The sequence below is a fragment of the Oryx dammah genome, unplaced genomic scaffold, assembly GCF_014754425.2.
Source record: "Oryx dammah isolate SB20612 unplaced genomic scaffold, SCBI_Odam_1.1 HiC_scaffold_15, whole genome shotgun sequence".
Classification (NCBI taxonomy): Eukaryota; Metazoa; Chordata; class Mammalia; order Artiodactyla; family Bovidae; genus Oryx; species Oryx dammah.
The window spans coordinates 25,619,596-25,631,566 of NW_024070199.1; the positions used below are offsets into that span (position 1 = coordinate 25,619,596).

The 11,971-nt window shown below is 37.9% G+C and overlaps 1 protein-coding gene across 1 annotated transcript; it reads right to left on the minus strand.

Moving 5' to 3' along the window:
* Window positions 1-6,168: 6,168 nt before the first annotated feature.
* LOC120874344 (olfactory receptor 6M1-like) lies at window positions 6,169-7,116 on the minus strand. Its single transcript, XM_040255719.1, has one exon. The coding sequence runs from the start codon at window positions 7,114-7,116 to the stop codon at window positions 6,169-6,171; it is 948 nt and encodes a 315-aa protein (XP_040111653.1).
* Window positions 7,117-11,971: the final 4,855 nt, after the last annotated feature.

Here is an 11,971-nt window from a genome sequence, read left to right on the forward strand (position 1 = left end):
ATACTCTTTTCTACGAACTTTATAGTTTTACCCTCACATTTACATATTTAACACTTCTATAATAGAGTTGATATTTATATGTAAATTAGGTAAAGATCCAGTTTTTCTCTTTCCAAAGCTAATAAACAAACCATCCTGTCTTCAATGGTTTGTGATGTCTCCTTAATCCCACACTAGCATTCTGCACATGTGGCCCTAACTCCGTGCTCTCTGTTAAGTTCCATTGGTCAGAATGGGACTATCCTTTCCCTTTGCAGCATTAGATTAAAGTCTGACAGCACATTGTATCTGTGTTCACAGTCCCAGCAAATCCTCACCAGGCTGTTTCACTTGGGCTGGTGCAAACTGACTCCAGCCTTCTGCTGGGTTTTGTGCCAAGAGACCTTGGTTCTCCTGTCACTCAGATTTGTATCATCTCCTTTGCCTCAGGAGAAAGCAATGGCACCCCACTCCAGTACTCTTGCCTGGAGAATCCCATGGATGGAGGAGCCTGGTGGGCTGCAGTCCATGGGGTCGCTGAGAGTTGGATACGACTGAGCGGCTTCCCTTTCACTTTTCACTTTCACCCATTGGAAAAGGCAATGGCAACCCACTTCAGTGTTCTTGCTTGGAGAATCCCAGGGACCGCAGAGCCTGGTGGGCTGCAGTTTATGGGGTCACACAGAGTCAGACACGACTGAAGCAACTTAGCAGCAGCAGCAGCAGCAGTACTGAAGGTATTATACATTTCCTCCCTTGTAAAATTTTATCGACGTTAAATATAAATTGAGTGAATCTATTGTGGTTCTTTTACAAGTTTGAGGAGTTGGTAGAACATCGTGGTTACCTAACATCTTACAGTGATAAAGTAAATAGTAAATATTCCATCTATTGTCACCCTTTTCATGCCATTTACAAAGTTTGTTTATTTATTTTTGACTGTGCGGGGTCTCCAAGGCTGCTCTCAGGCTTTCTCTTCTTTGCTGTGCTTGGGCTTCTCATTGCAGTGGCTTCTCTTGTTGCAGAGCACAGGCTTTAGGCTCTCAGATTTCAGTAGCTGTGGTGCAAGGGCTTAGTTGCCCCAAGGCATGTGGAATCTTTCTGGACAAGGGATCAACCTGGGTTGCCTGCTTTGGCAGGCGGACTTCCAACCACTGTACCTCCAGGGTGGTATATTTTAAATTAACCAAGACCTAGACAGTCTTCTCTTGATGGATGTCTAATTTCAGCCTTTCATTTGTGAGGCTAACTTCTTCCCAGTGGTGATACTTTGCAGGCTGTATTATTGGAAATATTATTGGAAATATATTGGAAATAATGCAGTCCTAGATTACTGTAAAAAATTTGAACTGTGTATCAACACAATAACTGTCACATATTTTCTGCAATGCAAGAAAGGGGAAATGGCCACTAAAGAATATTCCATTTAGGTTTTTTCAGAACACCTTCCTCAAGTTCTGTTTTCTCATTCATAATTTCAAGAATAAAAACATGCAATACCTTGAACATTTAACCACATTAATAATTTAAAAATAACTGGGCTCTTAAGATGCAGAAATTTTCTAGGATTTGTAATTGGTCATTATGAAGGGGTCTCAATAATAAAATTTTTTTTTCAGAATTTTTTCTCTTGAATTGTAAATAAAAGTTATTAAATGTAACTCCTGTTCCAGGGAATACCTGAATTTGATTGTCCTTCTAATATATATTTTATGTTGTGTGAAAATTATGTTTATTATTTTTTCTATACTATAAATTAACACAAGATTCCAAAATTTTAAAAGCTCCAAAAATTTAAAAGCTCTAAAAATAGGAAAATTACTGTATTAGTCAATGTTCTTCAGAGTAGCAGAACCAATGGGGTGTGCACGTGTGTGTGTATGTATATATTTATTATATGATGATTTGTTTTATATATAGAGATTTGTTATACACACACATATATATATATTTGTTATGAAGAATTGGCTCATATGATTATGGAGGTTAAGTTTCAATTATGCCATTTGCAAGCTGGAGACCCAGGAAAGTTGGTGCTGTAATTCTAGACCAAGTCTGAAGACCTGAGGATCTGAGAGCCAATAGCATAAATCCCATTCCAAGGGCAAGGGAAGACTGATGGAGAAGACTGTGTTACTCTTGACAAACCCCACATAAATTATTTGGCACATTTTGCTATAGTCCTTGAGAATCCTTGTGATCTTATGGGGCAGATGATCATGTTTTTTACAACTGAGTTAGGAGGAAGGAATATGTGAGAATTAGCTGGTAAGTGGAAGGATCAATGAATTCATTACATAACACAGTGGTTCTCTGGTTGAATGCTCTTCATCCATAGTTGGAGGGATATAATTTATCTAGCAAGTGAATACTGTTTAAAATCTCTACAGGTCAGGTTATTTTGGTATATTTTTCCCTTCCATCTCTGATACTGAAAAACAATAGTTTGAAACATCTATTTACAAGCGAGTATAAGAAGAGTGAAGAATTTTCTAGCTATCCCCAAATTTGTGACAAGTAGTTCCCATTTTCCAAGTAACTTAACTCATTAGAATCAATGTATCATCACACTGATTAAACAAATATCATTAATGCAATTATAACAGTGCTGGCAATGATCATAATCAGCATAAAAGTGCAACAGTATATTTACAGTATTTTGAAGAGTCTTCGTACTTTCAGTTTCAAGGCTGGTCCAACTTGGGCCAGCCCCACTGAATTAGGTTTAAATTACCTTATTTGTTGAAGACTTTCTTTGCTATGTTAATGAGCTCAGTATGGGACTTTTGAGTAACATGGGAATTCATTAAAAAGTTAAAACAGCGAGAAGTGCCAACTATATTTATTGTCACTTAACAATGATTTTTTTTGTTGTTGCAAAATCATTGCATTTTAATAACAATTCAGGTTAAATAATGGCAATGGATTTACTAGTGAATTAGGATATAAGCAGAGTTACAAGAATTGGTCTCCAACCTACATTCAGCTATCTTTTACCTGTATTTACTTTTGGTTTTTCTGATTTAACACTTCAGTTAAAATAGCATTATATAGAATTAATTTTCATTTTGCATATAAATTAATTTTTTCAAAAGTGTAAATATAGGCCATTGGAAATGATGAATCAATTAGAGGGTGATCAAAAATTTACAGATAAAGTTTCTCTCAAATATTAGTAAATATGAATTTATAAAATTTTACCTAACCATGATTTAAGTAGAAACAACATAACCATTACAATAAGAATTTTCCAGATATTTGCTGCTTTTCACTAATCTTTCATATCCTGGGGCTTGTAAATTCTTCTGGTTTCAAGTGATGAAAGACAGAGTTTAGAAGTTAGTATTGGCTTTAAAAAAACATCCTATTCTTTACTTTTACGTCCTTGCATTATTAGCATTAGCAATTTAACTTTGGTGGAGTGGGTAGCCATTCCCTTCTCCAGGGAATCTTCCCGATCAAGGGACTGAATTGGTGTCTACTGCATTGCAGGCAGATTCTTTACTATCTGAGCCACCAGGGAAGCCCTGGTAAGTAGAATATTGGCCTAAAGGTAATCCTTGTTCAATCTCCAGAATCTATGAGTACACTTGTCCCTTGGTATTCGAAGGGGGTCGGGTCCAGGACCCTCGTATAAAATAGCATAGTTGTTTTTATTGTCTTCTGACTCTTTTGTGACCCCCATTGACTGTAGCCCGCCAGGCTCTCTGTCCATGGGGTTTCTCAGTCAAGAATACTGGAGCGGGTTGCCATTTTCCTCTCCAGGGGATCTTCCCCACCCAGGAATTGAACCTGTGTCTCTTTTGTCTCCTGCACTGGCAGGCAGATTCTCTACTGCTGAGCCTACAGGGAAGCTACCATATAGAAAATGGCTTAGTATTTGCCTAAAAAACCTGTGCACATCCTCCTGAAGCTTTCCATCATCTCTAGATTACCTATAAAAGCTAATTATGTAAATGGTATTTGAATAGTTGCCAGTACGTGGTAAGTTTAAATTTCACTTTTTGGTAATTTCTGGAATTTAATTTTCTTTAGAATACTTTTGATTGATGGTGGGTTGAATCAGTAGATGTGGAACCCATGGATATGGAGGGTCACCTGTATGCTACTTTAGTTGCAAAAGTTACTACTTGACAGAAGTAACTCAGCATGTGGACTTTGTGTTGGTGACATTATTGTGGATCATTTGCCTGGGCTCAGTCCAGTCAAATGAGTCCTTAAAAAGGAAGAACCTTTTCCAGCTGAGTCAGAGAGGAGATGGAAGAGGAAGGAGCAGAGATCTGACACATCAGAGAGAGGCTTGCCCCTTCTGTTGTTAGCTTTGAAGGTGGAGGAAGAGGGGACCATGAGTCAAGCACTGCAGAACCTTCTAGAAACTGGGACTGGTCCTTGGCTGATAGCTGGCAGCAGCAGCATACTAGAACCTTTGTCCCAAACTTCAAGAACAACCCAAACTAAGAAGGAAATGGATTTTCCTCTAGGGTCCCTAGATAGGAATGCAGTCTGCAGATGTTAGTTTGGTGAGACCTGTATTGGACTTCTGAACTGTAGAACTCTGAGATAGTCAATTTGTACTTTTTTAGCTGCTAATTTTGTTATGGCATCAATAGGACACAAATGTAGTAGCTTTCAAAACCCCATCTTAATTAATGTCTGAGTATGAATACAGAGCAGAAAATTATGTGAATGCTTCATTCCTGATGATTCTGTTCTACTTTTGCGGGACTGAACCCAGACTCTTGGCAGTGAAAGGGCAGAGTCCTAACCACTGGACCACCAGGAAATGGCCCCTTCTATCTTCTTGTGATCTGTAAACATTTGTCCACTGCTCTACCTTTTGACAGACCATATTCTTTCTTTTTGGATATTGTTCTTTTATCATATTCTGAATCCATTTTGAAGACAGTAATTTGTCTTCTTGCTCTCCCATGACAGATTCTCTGCCAATTCTTAAGGACTTCATCTTTGTCTGTGTAGCTGGAAGATTCATGACCACACTGGTAATGACTTAATTTTGATCTCTGAGATGCCTCTTGTCTTCTCCCTCTTCCTAAACTTGCTCTCTTTTTAAACTTTTTTTTGGGGGGGTGCTTCAGAGGGTCTTTATTAAGTGATGCTTTAGTCTCAAGTCTCTGCCAGGGACTGGAAGTGGGAGTGACCCCAATCTTTTTAAACTTATTTTTTATCTTTTTGGCCATCCCATGCAGGATGCAGGATCTTACTTCCCTGACCAGGGATTGAACCCTTGTCCCCTGCTTTGGGAGCACAGAGTTTTAACCACTGGACTGTTCAGAAAGTCCCTTAGGCTCTCTTTTTTAGATGCTTGTCCTCACTGTACCTGTATATATACATATAATTATATATATATATTAAAAACTAGTGATGTAGTTGGGGAAAGACACTTAATCTCAGTGAACCTCAGTTTTCTCCTCTGTAAAATGGAGATAAAAACATCAGCTTCTTAGGAATTCCCTGGCAGTCCAGTAGTTAGGACTTCATGCTTTCATTGTCAAGAGTTCAATCCCTGGTTGTGGAACCAAGAGCCATCAAGCTGAGGTGGTGTGGGGCCAAAAAAAAAAAAAAAAAAAATCTGCTTCTCAAGGTTGTTAAGAAGGTTAAATGTACATACTTAATTACATGTACAAACACGAGTTTATGTTACTCCTCTTCCCTGTTTTTGTGTTATTATTATTTACAGTATTTGGCTATTAGGGATGATTCCCATCATCCTGTAAATTCTTAAAACACTCAGAAGATTCACTTTTAGTTACATGTAGTTGCATGACTTAGATTATCTCTGTTAATCCTACTTTAACTAAAAAAAAAAAAAAAAAGGAAGAGCACAAACCATATTCCCCATTCCACAGATGAGAAACTAAGATCAGAGCGGTTACTTGTTACCTGATAAAAAAGTGATAGAGTCAGGCTTAAAATTCAGGTTTTCTGACTCCAGTTCAATATTTTTCTTTAATTCATTCAGTTCTGTGTGTGAGATGGTCCAATTAAGGTTCATGTTATTTTCTTGATGTCTGACTTGTCTGCTCTGGACCTTGACTATAATACTTGGCATCAGATTAGGCGTAAAACTTTTTCATTTCTTCTTACATATTTTGATTTTATGGTCTTCAAGCATGCCTTACTCCATATTGTGTCCAAGAGTTGGAAAAGTCATTCTTAGCAAGCAACATTTCAAGGTTTCCTGTGCAATAAGGACACAATTTTGTTGATTGCATCTCTCAAAACTTCCTTTACCTTTTCATTCCTTAGACTATAAATGAAGGGGTTCAGGAGAGGGGTCCCCATTATGGTGAGGACAGCAGTCACTTTATCAAATTCCAGGGAATGACTCTGGCTGGGTCTCACATACATGAAGATGTTGCTCCCGTAGGCAATAGAAACAACAGTGATGTGAGAAGCGCAGGTGGAAAAGGCTTTCTGACGCCCTTGGGCCGAGGGGATGCGCAGGATGGTAGAGAGGATGTAGGTGTAGGACACGGTGGTGATCACCAGTGAGGTCAGGAGGATGAGAGAAGACAGGAGGAAGCTTATCATCTCAAGGAAATGAGTGTCTATGCAGGCCACCTGCAGCAGAGGGGCGATGTCACAGAAGAAGTGATTAATCTCCTTATGGCAGAAGGGCAGCCTGGAGAGCAGAATGACCGGGCAGAGCACCGACAGGAAGGCCCCCACCCAGCAGCCCAGAACCAGCAGGAGACACAGCCTGTTGTTCATGACGATGGTGTAGCGCAGGGGGTTACAGATGGCCACATAGCGGTCAAAGGACATCACCACCAGCAGGATGAACTCCGCCGTCCCCAGGAAGAAGAAGAAGTATGTTTGGCTGATGCAGCCTGCAAGAGATATGGTCTTCCTGTCCTTGAGGAGAAAGGATAATAGTTTTGGGGTAACTGAGCTAGTGAATAAAATGTCCAAAAATGACAAATTACTGAGGAAGAAGTACATTGGGGTTTGGAGGCGATAATCAGCCCATATTAGGGAAATGATGACACCATTTCCAGTTAGAGTGAGCAAATAAGTAAACAAGAGGACCACGAAGAGGAAGATCTGAAGCTTCTGGAGAGCAGGGAAGGCAGTCAGGATGAATTCGGTCACCGTGGTCTGATTCTGCACATCCATTGAGTGCAGAGCAAGGTGGGCAGCATGTGTCTAAAAACAAAAAAAAAACTGAAAATAAAGATGAAAGTCAGAATAAATAGGCTTTAAACTTCCAGTAGCATCGAGAAGATATAGTAGAAAGAGCTCTGAATGGAGAGTCAAGAGTGAATTGTTTCCATCCTGTCTCTGACACTAATAAATGTAGGATCTTGGATAAATGACGCCTGTTCTCCAAACAGTCTTCCCATATTTAAAATTTTTGGTTGATGGAAACTATCTTCATAGTTCCATAAAGCTTGGTGACTTTTTAATTTTTTTTATACAATGCTTCTTTTCTACTTCCCTCTTCCTGACTTCTGTTTTCCAAGCTAAGTTCTGAGCATAAGAGGAGAAACCTACCTGAGAATCCAGTCAATCAATTTGGAAAATGGAGAAAATGGAAAGCTAATAAAGCCGAGTTAGTTTCCTTGAGGTTTCTTTTTCACGTTTTCAAGTATTGCTTAAATCAAAGAGCAGAGAAATGAAAATTGTACAGTCAAATGAGAGAGAATGTGTATTTGTTTCTATTGATACTTACATTTGTTATTGGTATTATGTGTTGAGTTAATATAATATCAGGTTGGACACATATTATTTTAATTTAGTAGTAATTGAATTCTCCATAAAGTCCTGTGGTATTTATTTATTTAATTTTTTTGGCCTTGCTTCGAGCCTTGCAATTTCTTAGTTCCCCAACCAGGGACTGAACCTTGGCAGTGAGAGCGCCGGGTCCTAACCACTGGACTCCTGGGGAATTCCCCATGGTTTTTATTTTTAAAAAATTTGCTATAATCATATATGTTTTAAAATATTTACACTGTTATGGAACTAATAATATATGTATCATATGTATGTATGTATAATATACAAGGTCAATAATATATGTATCATAATTTGTGAAACCAATTTTATATATTTTGAAAAACATCTTTGGCCAAATGGTCCATGTTCTCTTTTGTTCTTTGCAATGTTATGTCTATTGCTACATGGAGAATAGACTTTACCCTCCCGTTCTCCAAATGATTCTTAACAGCTTTCTGCAAATAAGACTTCTGTACCATATATTCTTTTCAGCCACTGGACGATCACATTACTAATAGTAGTTCAAAAATGGGCACAGAGAGCCTTCCCTGATGGTCTAGTGGTCTGGGAACTAAGATCCCTCATGGCTTCATGTTGCAGCCAGAAAATAAAAAATAAGTAAAAAGGATGCAAATAGTGTCTGAAGCATTCAGCTTAATCTCTGAACACTGCTCAAGTGTGCTGAATACATTCAGCTTAATTTCTGGACACTGCTCAAGTATGCTGGATACATTTAGCTTAATCTCTGGACACTGCTCAAGTGTGCTGGATACATTCAGCTTAATCTCTGGACACTGCTCAGGTGTGCTGGATACATTCAGCTTAATCTCTGGACACTGCTCAAGTATGCTGGATACATTCAGCTTAATCTCTGGACACTGCTCAAGTGTGCTGGCTACATTCAGCTTAATCTCTGGACACTGCTCAAATGTGCTGGCTACATTCAGCTTAATCTCTGGACACTGCTCAAGTGTGCTGGATACATTCAGCTTAATCTCTGGACACTGCTCAAATGTGCTGAATATCTACTGCATGCCTACAGAATGCAGTCGACCCACTGTCCTTTGTTGTAATATTTTGTGAGTAATCTTTTAGTTTCAAGTTAAAAGAAGAAAATTATGAACCCTGAGCAGGGTTCTTTCTAAGCTTAGAGCCCACCTGGTTCCTCTTTAAAGAAAAGCATTTTCCTCAGGCTCTAGTTGGGATATGTAACTCCTAGCTGCTGTCTTTGCTTTAAAGACATGCTCTTTTGAGCAAATTTCCATCTGAAAATTTGGCTTTTTGACTTTTTCTGCTCCTTCATTTGCTTCTTCATTTCTGTTCAATACTTATTTATTGTACAAATCAAACAATCTGTATTCTTTTAATAGTAAGAGTTCAGTACTCACCTTCCCTGTTTTAAATTAGGAAATATTGGTTTTGTAGAATTATTTGACATTTCTAAGTAAATTCCTTTACAAAATGCATAATAGCTTCCATCCATTTAAGAGTAAAAAAAAATAAATAAAATTACTACACATTTAAAAAAAATTAAGTGCACAATAAATGTAAAAAACAAGAAGAAAATTTGAACATAATTGGATCTGAACAACTTGACTTGCTGGTGAATTTGTAGGAGAGCTCTTTTTTATGTTCTTTTTAATCCTTGCCCCTACATCTATAAATGAGTATTGATCACCTACATATTTCTTTCTAGTCTAAATATATCTTTTACTTCCAGTGAAAGAAGCAGTAATTGAATTTAGACTCAAGCGACTATTTCTTTGGGCAAAAACAGCACTCATATTTTATTAAATAAATAGATCAGAATTGATGCACTCCCCCCATGCAAAAAGTTGCAGCTGCTCAGCAAAGGTAAACTCAGGAGCCTGCATTTTCATGTATCAAATACAGATTGTATTATAACTGTACCCTCCTGGTGAGTGTCATCTTTTCTTTTGCTGTTAATGTGGCATCCATCTAGTTCTATTAATAAGTAACTGATTGCTAAAATGTTAAAGCTAGGCATGAGAAAGGAACCCAAACACCAAGGTGCCTAATAGATCTGATCTTTCAGGGTTTAGAGATAGGGTCTCAGGAAGGAAAAACTGTAGTATGAAAGAGAATAGTTTACAATTGCAATATGCATTATTCCATTTCTCTCATAATCTTCCAAATTGTTTTCATGCAATTTGTTTCATTTTCATGTTATCAAAGTTCTCCGAAGAGTCTCACCTACTGAAATAAAGTCTTGATACTAGTAGGAACTCTTTCCACCACAAATATTCTAATATTCACTCCTCCCCTACTCCTCCTGCACCCAGATAATAGACCTCTCAGCTGTTTACTACTGCAAGAAAGCCATAATCGTATCGGTGAAAAAATATTAATGTTATTGAGGTTTGTGTGTGTGTGTGCGTGTGTTAGTCACTCAGTTGAGTCTGACTCTTTGTGACTCCATGGACTGTAGCCCACCAGGCTTCTCTGTCCACGGGATTCTCCAGGCAAGATTACTGGAGTGGACTGCTGTTCCCTTCTCCAGAGGATCTTCCTGACCCAGGGATCAAACCCTTCATTGCAGGTAGATTCTTTACCATTTGAGCTATAGGGAAGTCTTTCCTATTGAGGTTTAGTCTAATAATAACATAGAGCACACTTTGTAGAGAAGTAGAAACATTTTAACCTTCCCTTTCTTTAGCCCTCCACACCTTCATCACTGAACTGGAGACTGACAGGTATCTTAACAGCATACTGTAGATATTCATGAATCTACATCTCATCTATTCTGTTTATTCTTCCATTTATCTAGTAAACCGTCCCACCTCCTCTATAATATCCTCTATTTTTCTTCTAGCCTATGTAGTGTTTGATGGCCCTGATAGGAACCTAATTTCCCTCTGATATTGTAAAATTTGAATAATTGGATATCTTCAAAGCATTATGCCATTTTTTAACAATAAAAATATGGGCTGTTTGAACTCAGAGCTGCTCTTTGTCATGGTTGTCACACGGTCATATACCGTTGGGAAAAAATGGCATTGGGAACTTTCTATTTTGCTTTATTTAGGTAAAATACACTTCTCTGAGAAAAATTAAAAATGCTCTCCTCTGTAGAGTCTCTCAAATTCTTGATAGTGGGAAAAAAACCCCAAGTTTGTGTTAGCCTTTTCTATCACAATTGGTCTGTATTAGATCTCAGGATCCCATCATGTCCAGGAGGAAAGGTTCTGGACCATGACAACCTGTGTATCACAATTTAATGATAACCTTGAGAAACGTAGGCTTTCTTTTTCTGGTCATTTTCCTCACTACCATTTTTTTCTGTGGATCCTGAAAATTTGCGTAAAATTGCACATTTCAAGAATTTGGCCATAGGAAAAAGATGGAGAGTATAGCAGGTCTTGGAATCAGAGAACCTGTGTTGTATTTCTTGTTTGGCCATTTAGAAGTTCAGGATCTTTAATAAGACTCTAAAGCAGCCTGGGTCTTGTCTTCCTCATCTCTAAAATGAGGATGGCTGTCATGTCAGATTGATGGTCCTAACCTTGACGTTCAATATGTCTTTAAGAACATAGGGCTGAGGAAGGATGAAGAGAGAAGGACTAAGATGTGGAGATGGGTAGATCTGAGATGCTATCAGGAAAATGTGAAAAAGGCCAATTGTAATTGAGGTACATTAAACACATGAATTTACATAGTTATAGTAAAGGTATTACATTTGACTTTGCCATCACTAATTTTTTTGTCAGGGCAGTAATTGGACTTTAACTTACAAAATACACATGCAAACCCATGTATGAAGACTCAGACTGTGTAAAATATAAATATGGATACATGCAAACTAAAATGTACTTACATTATACTGATTGTAGAACAGCTGATATTTTCTTCATTCAAATATGTAAGAATCTCAAAATGGTGGTATTTTCTTCTCAAGCCTTCCATCCATTATTCTTTACATTCTTTTATTGCTTCAACTTTGAATTCCATATAGATTTCCCTCAGTCCTACTCTGAGACTCTTCCCCATATAATATACATCTCTTTCTTCAAAATCCCACCCAGTGGTTATTCAGTTTTTGCTGAAGTACTTCATCCACCTCCATTGAATGACAATCTGTCCTTCTATAACCTCTGATGATTTTTCTCAGTTTTTTCTTATTCCCAGGAAAAAAGTCTAAGTTTTGACTAATACTAAATTCCAAGTGTTATTTTATCATTTAATCATCTATTTTACACATTCGGTGAATCTTAATCCAGAATATTTTCCTGAGTTT